This window comes from Candida tropicalis (assembly GCF_000006335.3).
Source record: "Candida tropicalis MYA-3404 genomic scaffold supercont3.1, whole genome shotgun sequence".
In the NCBI taxonomy this organism is placed as follows: Eukaryota; Fungi; Ascomycota; class Pichiomycetes; order Serinales; family Debaryomycetaceae; genus Candida; species Candida tropicalis.
The window spans coordinates 870,083-887,642 of record NW_003020038.1 but is presented as its reverse complement, the minus strand read 5'-3'; the positions used below and the strand labels follow the sequence as shown (position 1 = coordinate 887,642).

General features: G+C 31.4%; 4 protein-coding genes across 4 annotated transcripts; 3 read left to right on the top strand and 1 right to left on the bottom strand. All coding sequences in view use genetic code 12, as the record gives it.

Moving 5' to 3' along the window:
* Nucleotides 1–10,122: 10,122 nt before the first annotated feature.
* Nucleotides 10,123–10,953, top strand: PDX3 (pyridoxamine-phosphate oxidase; the record flags this gene model as incomplete). Its single annotated transcript, XM_002545593.1, has 1 exon — nt 10,123–10,953. One exon carries the CDS (start codon nt 10,123–10,125, stop codon nt 10,951–10,953), a length of 831 nt encoding a protein of 276 aa, XP_002545639.1.
* A 170-nt stretch (nt 10,954–11,123) lies between these two features.
* CTRG_00419 (mitochondrial 54S ribosomal protein bL32m) lies at nt 11,124–11,747 on the bottom strand (the record flags this gene model as incomplete). The annotated part of the gene is made up of 1 exon (XM_002545592.1): nt 11,124–11,747. The coding sequence occupies one exon, from the start codon at nt 11,745–11,747 to the stop codon at nt 11,124–11,126; it is 624 nt and encodes a 207-aa protein (XP_002545638.1).
* Nucleotides 11,748–12,478: 731 nt separating this feature from the next.
* On the top strand, nt 12,479–13,570 carry CDC10 (septin; the record flags this gene model as incomplete). Its single annotated transcript, XM_002545591.1, has 1 exon — nt 12,479–13,570. The coding sequence occupies one exon, from the start codon at nt 12,479–12,481 to the stop codon at nt 13,568–13,570; it is 1,092 nt and encodes a 363-aa protein (XP_002545637.1).
* Nucleotides 13,571–13,839: 269 nt separating this feature from the next.
* CTRG_00417 (multifunctional nuclease) lies at nt 13,840–14,964 on the top strand (the record flags this gene model as incomplete). The annotated part of the gene is made up of 1 exon (XM_002545590.1): nt 13,840–14,964. The coding sequence occupies one exon, from the start codon at nt 13,840–13,842 to the stop codon at nt 14,962–14,964; it is 1,125 nt and encodes a 374-aa protein (XP_002545636.1).
* Between the last annotated feature and the right edge of the window lie 2,596 nt (nt 14,965–17,560).

Here is a 17,560-nt window from a genome sequence, read left to right as displayed (position 1 = left end):
AATAAGTTGACATTAACCGTTATTTATGTATAGATATCTCTAGATTGGTAATAAAATTTAAAAATAAATATGATTCAATCAAAGAATAAAAAGAAAACAGTAAGCAAGATTCGATATGAAACAGATTTCAAAATTAAAAATAAAAAAAAAATTTTTTTCTTTCTTTCGCTTTAATTCTCTTTGTTTGTTTGTTATTTGAATTCTTAATCTTTTTTTTTTCTTAAAAAGATTTGTATTTTTTTCTATTGCCGTGCTTAGAAGAAAAACCTGTGTTTAGAATTATTTCAAACCTTCTTCTTTTAATGCTAGTAGTACTAGTAGTAGTAGTAGTAGTAGTAGTAGTAAAATGAATTGAAATATCAAATACTCTTGAACTTGTTTAAATTGAAGAAAGGGGGGAGCAAAGTACAAACAATAGTTGATGAATACACACAATTGTTAATGCTGTTATTCCTTTTGCTGTAGTGTTTCTTGTTTTTTTTTGGTTTTGGTTTTGGTTTTTTTTTTGCTCTCTTGCTTGATATGTGCGTGTAGGATGTAAAAGTATGCAAGGGACAATTTCTTTCTGCTGGGAACTTTTTTTTTTTTTCTTTTTTGCTCTCGCTGTGGAAATTGAACAAAAATGGGACTTGCTTGGAACGATACAAATTACTGACCTTGGCCTATTTGTCTCTTACGCTATTACACACAATCTGGTAGTGGGTATGTTGATGATGTTTATCCTATTCGTGTACTGATACAGGAGTTGGGGAAAAGGATATCTCTGTCAGTGTGGAAATAATATATGGTGTGAGTGTATCCGGGACAGAAGTTTAAATTATCAAGATAATAATTGGAATCCCTTTTATATTGTAGTTTAAAAATTAATAAGGAGGGAGGGGATATTTTAGCTGTTTCTCTTTTGAATACTATCTAATAAGTTATATCTATTTATCTACTTCCAATGGATGGGGTTAACAATAAATAATATTAATTAGGATTGCAAACTAGAAACTTTCAAGTGTAAGGTAGGGGGAAGTCCAAACAAGGGAATTAGTAATGTTGATGGTCGTTTGGTTTGATATTGCAGTTGGTATCAATCAATCAATCAGTTAATTAACTAATTAAATTAAGCTAAAAAAAAAAGGGGAGGATTGTTTAGTAATTTATATTAAACAAAAAGAAAAATTTTCTACTAATTTCAACTAACGAAATCAAAAAAATGAACCCGACTCATTTTTTTGTATTGATTTATTTAGAATGGATTGTTTTCCTCTGTGTTCTGTTTTGTTTTGTTTTATTTGTTTGTGGTATTTCTTTGACAAACACCACAAAACCCTCCCTCCTAACAATTGGTTGGTTTTGATACGAATTGAATGCACATTTAACTCCTTATACATTACATACACCTAAAAAAATATTACAAAACTTATAAAACATGATTTGTTTAAAAAAAAAAACCCACACGCCTAAACTAAAGTATCATGTGTTAAACCGAAATGAATGGAATAAACTAATTTCAATCAAAATGCACAGCAAATCAAAAAAAAATTTATGTGATTTTGTACATCCCGCACGCACCTGCACCTGCACATGCACACGCACACGCAACCGCAATCGCAATCGCAATCGTACATAGTGTAACTAAAAAAAATTTTGGCCTTGCGCTACTTACTCACCTCACCACTTGCTTCCACAAATGTATGCATTTGTCTTTGTTTATGTGGTGGAAACGAAGCACCCTCTTTCTATCGCAATCATTCACCCTCACACTGGGATTCCCATGATGCATTTTTTCTTTTTTTTTTTTGTTTGGTCACATTTGCTCTTTCTTTCTGTTTTGTTTTGTTTTTTTGTTTAACTTTTAGTCGTTACATAATGTACAGTATGCAATAAGCTCGTTATATACGGGACTGGCCACATAGTTATTCAGTCTTACATACACCATCCAACGAGAAAGTGAAATATATACACATATCTATTAAAAAAAAGTATATTGGTATGACAGAATAATACTGATCAGCTGAAGTAAAAAAAAAATGAAAATGATCAATCTTTCGCATGAAATAAAGACAGACAGAGAGAGAGACACCTACATTAAAATAGTGCATTTGTAACTTACTTTCTATATATATCTTTATTTCTTGTGTAATTAATTATCACCAATCACCTTCTTTCTTATTCCCCCCACCTACCCAAAGTAAGCAAACCATTGAGAAAGATAGAAGGGGAAAAAGAAAAGCCTTTTAATTTAGAGGATTTTCATTTTATTTCTCTCAATTACCCCCGGATAATTGGCTTAAAAAATAAAATAAAAATAAAAAACCAGAAAAGCGTCATTGGTAATATTATTTTTGCTCGTTCTATTTGGTAGCAATTATTAAACAAAGTCGTGTAATCTAAAATAAAACTAATGTGAAATTCCTTAATAATATCTAAAATAAAATGTATTGTAGAAGGAGTAGATTTTCTTTTTTTTAAAAAAAAAAAAAACAATTTTTGAGTAAGTAGTGGCTATTTTGTGTGATTATTTAAAGAGATAATGTAGGAATGATTTATTGTTCTTTTCTTTTTTTTTATTATTTTTTTGGTTATTTCAGTATTGTATTTTGCGTAGTTACTTTTGATCATTATTCGGTTGATTGGGAATACCCGTTCTAATCAATTTTGCTATTATAATGGCGTATTAATTAGAATTCAAAGATTTCAACAACTTTCTGTTAAGTGATGATGTGAAGTTCAAATCTAAAACAAATCAGTTGAAGACGTAAATGATATGTAAAGCATGTATGACTGTGGATTGAACAAACAAAAAACCATTTTAAATACTTCACGATCGTCAGCATTCATTATACTACACGTAGATGAAAAAATGAAAAATTTAGAAGTAAGAGAAGAAAAGAATTTGATCTTTCCGGTAGTCGCTTGCATTGTTTACATGTTTTTGGTTACAAAATTGAAAGAATGGTGGTTTCTAGCAATAGAGTAAATAAAAAAAAAAACAATCTCTGCATTGTTTCTAAAATCGCCATTTTCTTCCTTGTTTCGTGCTATTCAACATCTCTGCGTCGACCCATCGCTCAATAAGATTGTATAACATAAGTTATCAATTGAGAAACCGCCATATACCCACTCCCTATCCTTCTTATTATCCCTTGGTAAATTAAATAATAATAGAGATGGGAAGGGTTCATAGAAGATGTAAAGAAAATTCCATTTTATGTTCTGAATAAACTATCTAGAATTCAGATAGGTGAAACGCAATTCATGAGATTAGGTCCTCCCCTCTTTGCTTTTCTTTGCTTTTCTTTGCTTAAATATTATAATTGTATGTGAAAGAAAATTCTATGTGACCAATTCAAGGCAATAATCTACTTGAAGAATTAAAATAATTGCAAAAGCATGAGTATATCGAAGAAAAGGAAATCTCAAAATGGTGGGTGGTGGTGGTGGAAGTTTATCCAAGAGTGGCGGGTGCGAAAATTTCATGTTGCAGGTAGATTTTTTTTTTTCAATTTGTGGTGTATCTTTTGGGGGGATGCAAATTGTATGTGTATGCAAAACAAAATAGACACTGCCTTGAAATCTTAGGCACATTTCTTTTTTATTTTATTTTATTTCATTTTATTTTTCATATTCTGTTAAATTCTCATGCATGAAATATTTTGGGTATTACAAAGCCGACTGCGTACTATATGTGCGGAGTTCAAAATCCACGTTAATGCATTGTTAAAATAACAGCCAAATGGTTGTTGATTGAAAATGTATGTCTCACAAAACTGTATGATCCTTCCATTTCCCTTGAATTTCTGAATTACTTACCACTTAAGCACCTAGAGATTTGGGTTGATGTACATGTTAGTGTCTTCTCAGTAATAAAAAGGTATCTGCACCAGGCTGTAGTTGAATTCATATATGCTGGTTATTCTTATCCATTACATCCAGTCACCTTCAACTGCTGATTACAATTCATATAAACACGTAGTTTTGATTTGCTGCTGTTTCTCAAATGAATGTTCCTGGGCGGTTTATACGTTCATTGAAAGTTGTTGTTTTTTTTTGCCAATTGTAAAAGAGTTTGCCTTTTTTTCATATATTTCTTTTCTCCTTCTCCCCTTCTCTCGTTATCATTCTAGCGACTCTTATTAAATTGTTTCTATTTCTTTATACTTAGGGTGATATCTGTGATATTGTGTTATTGATTTGGCTTACCTAAGCGGGAGTCCCAGATATTTTAGACTACATTACCGTACGGGTGTTTGATTATTACACTTTTTTTTTTTATTTTGCCGCCGCTTTGTAGCATTTCTCTTTTGCGTTTTAGTGTCATATAATTATCAGTAGGGGGGCGTAGGTGTGAAAAATGTTTTTTCTAATTTTTTTTTGTTTAATCGATCTTACATTTTCCTTTATTCTTTGCTTACAATAGAAGAAAAATGTTGAGTTTATTATTAGAAACTTATTAAATGAATGAATGAATGAATTTGCCTCACTGTAAACCTCCAAAATGAATTTGTTATTCATTACCTATTGTGTAATTGTATTTCTACTGGTGATGCACCAAATCTAAATTATTATGTTCTGGCTAAATTTTTTGCTTGCTAATTTGCTTGGATACTGGTGAAACTTATGTAAGAGTATGAACTAAATTATGACGGAAAAGTAATCGCATAGTATACAGATTACTCTAAGTTTAAACAGCACCGTTCGTATTTGTACTTTATGCGCTAAGGTATTCCCCTTTTCAGTGAGTATATCGTCTCAAGTTGTTCATGTACCGTAATGAAAATCGAAATAAAAGACCAACATAAACGATTATGATTAACCAACGGAACGGGAAACCATGGTTGAAAGGATAATTTTATATCGCTGTTTATCCGTTTTTCCCTACCTTTGTTCATAAAAATAATAATAATCACAGTAATAATAAAAACATCTGATTAAATCCAGTAAACTCATAATCAGTTCTACATACAGTCCATTGTCTTTGTTGGAATGATCTTTTGTGGTTTATTTTCTCATTACAAGTAAAAACCAACTAGGGTTCTGGTTATGGCTGGGTTATAATAGTAATGTGATATTGCCCATGTGACTAATAGAAAGAAGGGGGACAGGCCAAAAAAAAAAATAGAAAAAAAAAAAAATCAGAACCCTGCACTCTTGACATTGCTGCTACATGAATAATCTTGCAAACCTGTACATCTTATTTGGATTACATGTGAGTGTGAGTGTGAGTGTGAGTATCTTTACAGTACAATTAAAGGAACTGGCGCATTGAACGGTGATCTGTAACCTTTTTACATATACAGTGTAGTTATTAGTATAAACTTGCACTTTTACTTTCCTTCATTTATTTATTTAACAATCTACACAGACGTGTTTTGTACCATCTTAAAAGGGGGGGCCTATGAATTTTACACTGAAATTAATTTTTTCGTTTTTTTTTAAATATTTTACAGTTGTTACAAATTAGACGAAAGTAATATGAACGGTAGTAAACTAAATAGGTGCAAAACAAAATAACCCTCATTGTTAAGTTCAATTAATCCAGGGCACAATGAATATGTAGTTCAGGTGGTTATCTACGTCTCGAGTTTGTCTATTACTCCTTTCATTTGTTCATTCTGAAAATGAAAAAGATCTACAATATGCTAAATATCCCAAATGATGACCTAAATTAATCAGGTGCAAATTTTCATTTCAATATGTGGTTTGTTTCTTCTTTCTTCATCTTTTTCTATTTGCTCATGAGCACAAACACTTGTTTTGTTTTTGTTTTCCTTTTTTTTCTCAGCTTCTAATGCAATGTATATCGGTTTTATTGCAGGATTGTAAATTCTTAGATTATCAAATTAAGTCATCTGGCATTAACACGCTCAAAACCAATACGTTTGTAATTTTATAAAAATGGGCTGATTTTTTTTTGCCTTAACAACTGTATTGTACAAAAATAACAATTATCAAATTTCTTTAGGGCATTTAATTCATTGTACCTAGAATTAAGAAACATTAGACATGATTCAAATCCTTCTTTTTGTATTCTATTTCGTGATTCTAAACCATTAAAATAAGAAAAAAATGAACGTGAATTAAACAAGCAAAAAAAGAAAATGCACCCATAGCCGAGGCACATACACTATCTAACTGTTCGGAGGAAAAGCACTTGCTTTTGTTTGATAATTAGAGCAAAGGAAATGTTTAACTAAACACTCTTTATCTTGTGATAACACGCCTTTAAAAACGAGTCACCCTTCTTATCGTTGTTGTAGCCTTACCACCGAACATGATTCTTTCAAGATAAAATAAAAAAAAAAACAAAGAGATAAAGAGAATTCCCTTAGTTTCATTCTTCTTCATTACTGTTTGTGATTCTATGCGAATGAATTCACTTGTCTGCAATTAATTTCATCCTGGCTTTCGTTTTTTTAATTCGTTCCTTTGAAAAAAAAAAAGATCTTTAATCTTCTTGATCTTCTTCTTCTTCTTCATAGTCATATACAGGTTCGGATTTTGGAACGTGTTGTTTCTTAACTCCAGTCCATCCTGTATATTAGACTAAAATGTGACAAATTTATCCGTGGATTTAAGAACTTTTTATTTTAAAGGGTATTAATTTCATTTACAAATCATCTTAGGGTTAATTAGTGTGTAAGACAAACTAAGCAAGCAGTTGTTGCTTTTTTTTTCTTATAGAAAGTAGCTTATCAGATGAAACGGATGACAAGAAAACAAATATTCATTTACGTGTCATACCATCACAAGTTTGTATTTTTTTTTTTGATAGAAGCAGAATTATCCGTATCAGCACAAAAGATAGTGACAAAATTTGAATTATCACGTCTTCTTTGACGCCTGAAGCATCCCTTAAACCGACTACTAACCAAAGCGTGAGTCTTTTGTGATTTGATTTTGTAATTTTTCGTTGTAATCTGCAAGGGATAAAGTAGTCATTTGATGCCAGTAATCAAGTATTACTTTTTTTTTAATACATCTTGCTTAAACTGTGTTAGACCGAGAGAGTGAGAGAGAGCGCGTGTGTGTGTATGTGTGTGTGTGTGTGAGTTCTATTTTACTATCAATTCTTACTTCATCCTCTTCTCTCTTTTTTTGTTTCCTTTTCACATATTGCATATGTGTTACTTTATGGTTATTTCTAATTTCGGATTTTGAAATTTGTGTAAAGAATTGAAAACATATGACTCAAAATAAAATCTTACTTCGATTCTCGCGAGAGTCGCACCGCGTTTAAACGGAAATAGTTATCCACCAATATCAGCGTTGACCATCTAATAAAAGAAGAAATTCAGGATTATCTAAACGAATGATTTAATTGGTGATTCACATGATGGACGAATCAAAGAGTAAAAGATTTGGGAGTGATTTCATTGTTGGTTTTAATCTTCTTGTATCATAGTTAGGAGAATTTCAGGTATTTTTTGCATAGAATATTATGTAAAATTTTCTATTTTTATTATAGCGATTCATCTTCTCTTTGTTGGATTCCAACTGTTTCAGGCGCCAATGAATCATTACATGCTTCAATGTCAATACTTATTATTAAAGCTAGGCAACGCATTTATTTACTGCAAAGGTCATGATGTATATATCTATATCTATTATTTGTTCCTCACATATACATGTAATTAACGACAATCAACATCTAGATCCTGTTTAAAAATTAATAATAATAATAATAAATAATAATGAAAACATTCATTGAAGAACATTAATACTAATAAAGAAAGAAAAAAATGAAAACCCTCAGTTCAAACCCCCTTTATTCTACTCTAATCTCTATCGCTTCGCTACTGCCACCCCTAAGTAAATATATTAAAAACAAAAAAAGGTTATTACTAGGGGGTTGCCTAGAACATCTCGTTTAATCGTTATTGTGATAACTTTCACTTTGTTAAGGTTTCTATTTTGAGACTCATTCTTTTGAGGACAATTGTACAATAATTGAATAAAGAAAATGCAATGCACTGCAGCGTATATGTGGAACAAACTAATCATAAGTTGTAACAATAATAGAATGCGCAATCTAAAATTGAGCATATTAACAAAAAAAAAAAAAAAAAAGGATCACTTTAAATCTGGATTTTAGATCCGGAGTTAAGCTAAAGAGAATAATGTAGCGAAGAATTGAAAAGACACGAAACTCCCCGTAACGATACAATGAATCATAATTTAACTTAGTCTTTGGTGTTTTATATTCTTTTATTTTTTTAGTACTCATCTACAGTGACGGAAATGATTGGCACTGTACATCAATTGTGCCTTAGAGTATGGTACAAAAGATCTACATTGTCATATGGATAAAGTCCCAAAACGCCTAAAAATGTTGAAGTCAAAGTAAGTGGATTTGATTGTTTACAATAGTTACCTTCTCAGTTCTAAATGCTCATGCTTTGTAAGAGTTTTTGTTTTTAGTTCTTGAATGATTTTAGATGAGCAGTGCTTTTATGTTACTGTATGTGAAATCTATTGGTAACATAGCAGAACATTAGATTACGTATAATCTTGCCTACTTTTCATTGTATTATGATCATGCTAGTTCTTTCATTGTTTGTAGTTGCACCCAAGAAAATTACCTCGGGCATTATATCCATACCAGTTCATAAAACCGAGAGGTGATTTACTGTGGAATATAATCAACCCGTTTTAATACTACACCACTATACTCCCCCAATTCAACAAAAAAAAAAGAAAAAATTACAACAACAATTCAACATGCTTGAATCAAGAAATTCAACAATCAAACATATACGATGCCATAATAGTGATAAAAAAACTATACAAATTGATTAAAATCAAACTGAATTTCAGTTGAATCAACAGATCGCGCTCTTGGGTCCTCCGCCCCTTTAAATTTCATCCCTCATGAGAAGAAATGAAATGAAATATGCCAAGTTATTGTGATTCTTATTTCTTTTTCATTTGATAATTGGATATCATTCACGCAACTTCCAATGTTCAAAATAGATCAATTTAAGTCGTATGTCTTAGCCTCTATTTTGACAAGAAATAGTACAAAAAAATCGTAAATCTTTCCTAATTCAGTCAGATATTCAACTAGTTCAAAATCCTGAAATGCGCATGTTGAATAACTCTTATGAGAATATTCATGAGTGGTCCCCCCACCCGATTCAATTTTCCTTTGTTAGAAGAAACAAACACTAACCAATTGATTGAACTTCTTAAATCATATAGTTATTAATCTTCTCTGCATGGTTTGAATTTCATTATATCTAGACAATGTCCAAAATAAGACACATGTCTAGAATTATTATTATTGTCTATTTTTCTATTTTTTTTTGCTATACATTTGGAACCATGGAAAGGATCCCCCAAATGCAAAAATAGCCAACTAACATTCTACACTCAGAACCATAAGTATTAGCATACATTAAAGTGAGACACTGTACCTGCGATACAAATACTACATAAAGTTCAAGCATAAATAATAATCATCTGGTAATTGTTATTTTTTTTTTAGCAGGATTCCCCAAACTCACAAGCTTTGCCTAGCATTATGTATTCACGGATTTACTGAAGACGTTTATTCCGTATTCACATGAAACTAAATGTAACTACAATGTGAATGCTATGCTAGAATTAGTTAACGAGTCTGCTGCTGTGATATATATGGTAGTCATAGTACGGTTTTTACCGATTCTTACTGGAATCGAGGAGAAGAAAAAAAACGATTGTCGAAACTTCATTCCCCCATCTACAATTCAAATACAACAATGAATGACATTACTTGTTTTGTTGGTCTACGCTAAATAATTAAAGAATCAAATAGTTTGTCATTCATTTATGCCTGTGGTGGTGGAAGAGGAGTAGTGAACGAATAAGAGTCATTGGTATTATTTTTCGTGGTATCAATTAATAGACTCAAGCCATCGGCTACAGTCATTCGTTTGGCACGCGGGAAAAAAAAAGGAACGGAAAGCTAAGTGAATATTTTCGCAAGACATTGAAAGAGTCATACCACACTCACACACAGCATTAATCTTGTGGTTTTCTTTTTTCTTTTTCTTTTTCTTTTGTTCATATTAAGTGGAGAATTTTCTTTGACGGTTTTTTTTTATTGAATATTAATTGTTGAAAAATTATTTTCTTTGATAGATTATCTATTACATGTTTAGACAACTTATATCAAGACAACAAATACCAATCAGGAATACAATCTCATCATCAATTAGACTTATGACTTCTTCTGCCACCATTAATTCTAATCACAAAACTGAACCTACCCCAGCTAGACTGGAAGATCCAGAGACTACCACTCAAGAACCAATTATTTTTGCTCCACAAACTTACCAATATACTAAAGGACATTTAGGAGAAACAGAAATAGAAAAAGATCCATTGATTCAATTTAATAAATGGTTCAAGGAAGCTCAAGATACTTTACCAGCTGATTCTGATGTCATTGTTGAAGCAACAAATTTTTCTACGGCAAGATTACCAAGTGGTAGAGTCTCATCACGTATTGTTTTATTAAAAGAATTAGATAAATATGGATTTTTGGTTTATTCCAATTGGAATACTTCTAAAAAGGCTAAAGATTTTGAACTGAATAAATATGCAAGTTTAACATTCTTTTGGCCTCATGCTCAAAGACAAGTTAGAGTTGAAGGTATTATGGAACATGTTACTAGAGAAACATCTGAACGTTATTTCAATACTAGGCCAAGAGGTTCAAAAATAGGTGCTTGGTCAAGTCCACAAAGTTCTGTTATCCAATCTCGTGATGATTTAGATGAAATTAAAGATAAATATAAAGATAAATTTAAGGATTTGAAAGATGATGAAATCCCATGTCCTGAATATTGGGGTGGTATCAGAATAGAACCATTAGAAGTCGAATTCTGGCAAGGTGGATTAAGTAGATTACATGATCGTATTACTTATAGAAGAGAAAGAAAAGAAGATCCAAATTGGGAAATTGTCAGACTTGCCCCATAGTTTCATTACTATTCAGATTCATTTCTGCCTTTTTTTTGTTTTGTTTTGTTTTGCTTTCTGTTAGACATATTGTATATATACATGAAACTTTATTTACAAAAATAGAAACTAATTAAAAATAAAAGTAATAATAAAATCCATTATCAAAATTATCGTAGGAGATGAGAATTCTATTCAAGTTTAACCATAACTGGACCTTTGTTGCTCTTTTTAATATGTTTAACTTCTTGATGATTGTACAATCCTGCTTCTTCTCTTTGTGGAACCCAATCTTTAGATTTCAATCTTCTTTGTTCATCAGTTTCAAATTTACCAGGATAAATAACTCTTTCATCTAGTGGATTCAAATCACTTTGTGGATTAACTGGTTCTTCAAGTAATCCATTCTTTCTCTTTAAACTTTTCAAAAAAGTTCTAATTTCAGCAAAACAATTCATACACATGAAATGAGAACGTTTAACACTCCCACATGCCGAACATCTAACAATATTATTTATAGGATGGACTTGTTTATTCCCTGAAGCATACAACTTCTTTCTTCTTCTAGCTCTAGACATTTTCTTTTTAGGAACAGCTTTTAAAATTGTACCATTATCAATCATAAATGGAGCTTCTCCAGATTCTTCAATTTTTTCTTTCAATTCTCTTAATCTTTCATCCATAGGAAGTGATTGTTGATTGCCGAGTTTATTTTGTAATCCAAGACGAATAGTTATAGAAGGTAAACGTGGAACCAAACCCCATAATGATTCTTGAAGGGATGTAACAGCTCCAAATCTTAATGATAATGACATGTTGGTGATAATGAAAGTGTTGATGATAATCAACTGGAAAGACCTTTGAATGAAAAATTTTCCTTCTCTCTTTTTTTCTTTTTCTCCCAGCTCTTGGAACACTTTAAGATCGATTCTAATTGAGTGAGAGAGAGAAAGACGTGCAGGATGTTCAAAAATGGCAAACAACAGATAATGATAACCACAGTCCCAATGATGGGTAATACTACAAATGAGTAGAATGTTGCAAGTGTATAAAGTATTTAACAACGAAAGAAGTATCCATGTTATTATTATTGGTCTGAGTAGAGATTACCCTCAGTCGAAGAGAATCTAGGGGAGAACAACACTTTCCCCATGGAACGGACGTCTAGGATCATTCACACACATTTAATATACACCAACACATCTTACAAGACTGTCAATACTTCATTATATCTACAACAAACCATGGAGAGTCAACATAGATTCTTGAAACATTGAAACATTGAAACATTTTCATTGTTTACGATTATCCAGGGCACGCGCGTTAAGCAAAATCAGCGAGAAGGAAAAAAAAAGAGACAGCATGAAAAAAATACAAGCAAATCTCACATACAAAATTTCTTACACGAGAAAGAAAGAAACAAACAACAACAAAAATTTTTTTTTCTGTTTTCATGTTGTTTTTCTTTTTCCCACTTTCTTTTTGCATTTGTTATTTTTTTTTTTTTGTATTTTTGGAGACACATTACCAAACCATATAATCAATCATGTCATTTGAAGAATCTACAGTGCCAGCTGTTACTCAACCACAGAAATATGTTGGGTTTGATACCATTACCACTCAAATCGAAAACAGATTATTGAAAAGAGGTTTCCAATTCAACGTTATGGTTGTTGGTAGATCAGGCTTGGGTAAAAGTACTTTAGTCAACACATTATTCTCTTCAAAATTAACTACATCTCATGGAAGAAAGCTGCCTAATGAACCTATTGAAAAAACCACCGAAATCAAAGTCACTTCTCATTCTTTGGTGGAAAACAATGTTAGATTGAATATTAATGTTATTGACACTCCTGGATTTGGCGACCAAATAAATAATGAAAAATGCTGGGATCCATTGGTTAAATATGTTAAAGAACAACACTCCCAATACTTGAGAAAAGAATTAACTGCACAAAGAGAAAAATATTTGGCTGACACTAGAGTTCATTGTATATTGTATTTTCTTCCTCCAAATGGTCAAAAATTGAGACAATTGGATGTCCAAGCTTTAAAAAAATTATGTGACATTGCTAATGTTGTTCCAGTTATTGCCAAATCTGATTCTTTGACTTTGGAAGAAAGAAGCGAGTTTAAGAAATTGTTGCAACAAGAATTTTTGAAATACAAGTTCAATATTTACCCATATGATAGTGAGGATTTGTATGAAGAAGAAAGACAATTGAATGAAGATATCAAATCGTTAATTCCATTTGCTATTGCTGGATCAGAAAAGGAAATTGAAATTAACGGGGAAATGGTTAGAGGAAGAAAAACCAAATGGGGTGCTATCAATATTGAAGATGTCAGCCAATGTGAATTTGTCTTTTTAAGAGATTTCTTGACCAGAACTCATTTACAAGATTTGATTGAAACCACTGCCTTGACTCACTATGAAACCTTCAGATCCAAACAATTGATTGCTTTGAAGGAAAATGCGTCTAATCCAAATAGACAATCCCAAGTTCCAAAAGAAATCCAGGGTCCAACTTCTCAAACTTCTAATTCTGATTTGAAAAATGTTACTGGCGGTCCAACTGCTCCAATGTACCAAACCACTTCAGGTAACAACGGAGGTGCTGCTGTAGCTGCTAAATAAATAGATGTATAAAAGAATACCTACTGTTTGCTGCTTTGTTTTGCTTGATTTCGATTAGTGCCTTTCCTCTTTCTGTTTCATTTATATATTTAGATTTGATCTACACGAATTTATTTTTTATTACACTGAAAAGACGTGTAGCTTTTTTTTTTTTTTTCTTACTGACGCGCGAAGACACTTTTCATAGAATTTTTTTTTTTTTTTTTTTTTGCTTTAGTTCTTCGTTCTTTTCTGTTTATTATATCATATTATCAACTTTTATATTTACAATGGGTGTTAAAGGGCTTAATAAGTTAATCAAGGAGCATTCTCCTAATGCATACAAAGAATATCAATTGAAAAATCTTTTTGGAAGAAAAGTTGCTATTGATGCATCAATGTGTCTTTATCAATTTTTGATTTCAGTAAGACAATCAGATGGACAACAATTAACCAATGATGATGGGGAAACAACATCCCATTTATCAGGGATATTTTATCGTACGATTAAAATGGTTGAAAATAACATTAAACCAGTTTATGTATTTGATGGTAAACCACCAGTATTGAAAGGAGGAGAACTAGAAAAGAGATTATTACGTAGAGAAGAAGCTCAAAAACAAAAAGATGCACTTAAAGATGAAGGTACAGTTGAAGATCATTTAAAATTTGAAAAAAGATTAGTTAGAGTATCAAGAGAACAAAATGAAGAAGCTAAGAAATTATTAGAATTAATGGGAATTCCAATTGTTGAAGCTCCATGTGAAGCTGAAGCACAATGTGCTGAATTAGCTCGTGGTGGTAAAGTATATGCTGCTGCATCTGAAGATATGGATACTTTATGTTATGAACCTCCTCAATTATTAAGACATTTAACCTTTGCTGAAGCTAGAAAAATCCCAATTGATGAAATATCTTATAAAGAAGCCATGGCAGGGTTGGATATGAATAAAGAACAATTTGTTGATTTGTGTATTTTATTGGGTTGTGATTATTGTGAAACTATTAGAGGTGTTGGTCCAGTCACTGCTTATAAATTAATTAAAGAACATGGATCATTAGAGAAAATTGTTGAATGGATAGAGAAAGGAAATACTAAATATACTGTTCCTGAAAATTGGCCATATGCTGAAGCAAGAGAATTGTTCTTAAATCCAGAAGTTAAAAAAGCAAGTGACATAAGTTTGAAATGGAAAGAACCAGATGTAGAAGGATTGATTGAATATATGGTTAAAGGCAAAGGGTTCAGTGAGGATAGAATCAGAAGTGGTGCTGAGAAATTGAAAAAAGGTTTGAAAGGGGGAGTTCAAGGTAGATTGGATTCATTCTTTACGGTAGTTAAAAAAGATGATGGCAAGGACAAAAAGAGAAAATCAACTGCCAAAGACACTAAATCCAAAAAACAAAAGAAGTAAGTGTGTATAGATAGATAATTCTGTAATATGTATATTTGCAATTGTATATTTAAAAACCAAAAAAGCTTTCTATCTAATCTTTGGATTTTGTTTTTTTCTTTTCAGCTTCAGCTTCCTTTTCAGCTTCAATTTCATCGACATATTTCTTTATTTCATCAATATCCAATTTCTTAATAACAGCACCTGGCTTCAACACCGAGACTTCAATATTCTTGGCCCCGGTTTGGACAACTTCCAAAAGTGATTTCACAGTCAACTTGATGGTATCTTCCTCACTCAAGTCTTCTTCGTAGTGTTTTTCTAAGAATTCCTTAACTGTTTTTGAAGATCTACCAATGGCATGAGCTTTCCAAGCATTGAAAACACCCGAAGGTTCAGTTTGAAATAATTTTGGAACATCATCACGGACATCAAAACCAGCAATCAAAGTGGCAATACCAAATGGTCTAACACCACCAGATTGAGTATATTTTTGCTGTACACCAGCAACATATTTGGTCAAATATTCAACACTTACTGGATCTTCCAAAGTCAATTTATGGGATTGTGCTTCTACTCTTGCTTTATCAACCAATATTCTGGCATCGGCATTTAAACCAGCAAAAGCTAAAAGAATATGATGATCAACTTTACATATTTTTGAAGGTGTAATTCTTGGATCCTGTAATTTCAACGCTGTTCTCTTCTCACATCCTAATACCACAGTATTCTTTCCTTTAACTCCAACTGCACAAGTACCTCTCTTGACTGCTTCAGAAGCATATTCAACCTCTATAATTAAATGTATGTTAGTATTAACTGTTCATTTTCAAACTCGGAAGGGAATATTATCTAAAAAATACATACGAAAAACATGTCCGTCAGGTCTAGAATAATTTATGTTAGTATATAAAACATTCATTGCATTGAATGAAACCAATTCATTGAACAATCAAAGATTATTAATACATACGAAAAAATTGATAATGCACTGTCGTATCCACTCATTGTATAGTTGTTGCCGTTGTTGATTAAGTTAAGTTGGTCGCTATTGGAATTTGTTCCAACCTTTTTTATTTTTTTTTTTTTGCCTTCTTGTCGTGTTACAAGAAGATTTTCTTTGGATTTGATACAAATACACGACAATGCGAAACATCATAATTAGCACTCGATTTTATTTCGATTATGCCCTATTTGAATATGTTTATATATATATACTTGAGTTTCCTCGTATCTTGGGAAATTAAAACTTTTTAGAATAAAAAGTTGCCATTTTAATTTAACAAGAATATTATATTTCTGATCATAGAAGCCCACCCATTCTAAGTGAATATCTACAAAATCAAATATCAGACTCATACTAGAATGCACAGATTGGCTCAATTTCTATTGTTACAGATATCAATACTTCTTAAAACATATAGTATAGTCATTTTTTTAAGATATAAAGTGTTTAATTATATTATATATAATGAATCATATATCCTTCCAATAGATATGGAATTATAGCAGATTTTGTATTTTATATGGCGAAAAGAGATTTAAGTCAATTTTTGGAGAATTTTTCGTGCGTGAACCAATTTAAATTTTACGGGAATAAATCAATCGAGTTGCTGATGAACCCCTTAGGAAACACCAGATACCCTAAATATTAGAATTATATAATAAGAATGGTATGAAAGGAATACTATTTATATTAATATTCTAATGAACACAGTTTCAGCGGCCTGGATATCATAATTTTTGAGTTATTTGGGAAAATTATAATTCCCGAAGAAAAAAAGATACTTTGATTTTTGAAGAGTAAGGTTTGATAGATAACTCCATCAATTGTTAACCAATTCACCCAGGATTGGATGTGGTGATAATAAACAGCGATTCAAATAATATCATGTTGTTCAAACGACGATAATCGAGCCAGAATCAATAGATCTAGCAAAACATAGACAACTTCATGAAATTACTTTGGTTTTAAAAATAAGCAAATTAATTCTTTGTCGTCGCATTTTTGGAAACTTTCTTAAAATTAATGAGGTTTCCAATTTTCCACGTTTTGACAACTTTGGGCAACCTTATGATGATGCCACTTTTCAGCAACATAATGAGGTTTTCAACAAACTAAAAAGAATGCTGCGATTTCTCAATTTTGGTTATTTCAAAAAGACTCCCTCAACTTTATTATTTCACCTTTTTTTTTCCAAAATCTTGCAACAACATCAGTTGACTGCTACTAGCTTTGATATTATTTTTGTTATTTGAAAAAAGTGGAAACCACAACAATATCGATAAACAATATAGCGGAATACTATGAATATTCGGATAGACTATCATTTTATATAAAATATCGACAAATATACATCAGCGGCAATTATTGAAACTATTCAGGAGCTACTCAATCAATATAAAAATACAGGCTAAACTTCATTCTCCAAAGAGGTAGACTGTAAGTAAGTTTGAAAGAAAAAATTTATCATTTGAATACACTATCAGTAGTCGATGGCTTGAATTGAATCAGCATTACAAATCCTTACAGATTAAAATTGGTTATTAGTTATGCTCCAAATCTATTATCGACGTACAGTTTCCGCGAATTCTTGAATTTAGGTCCATGGTTTGC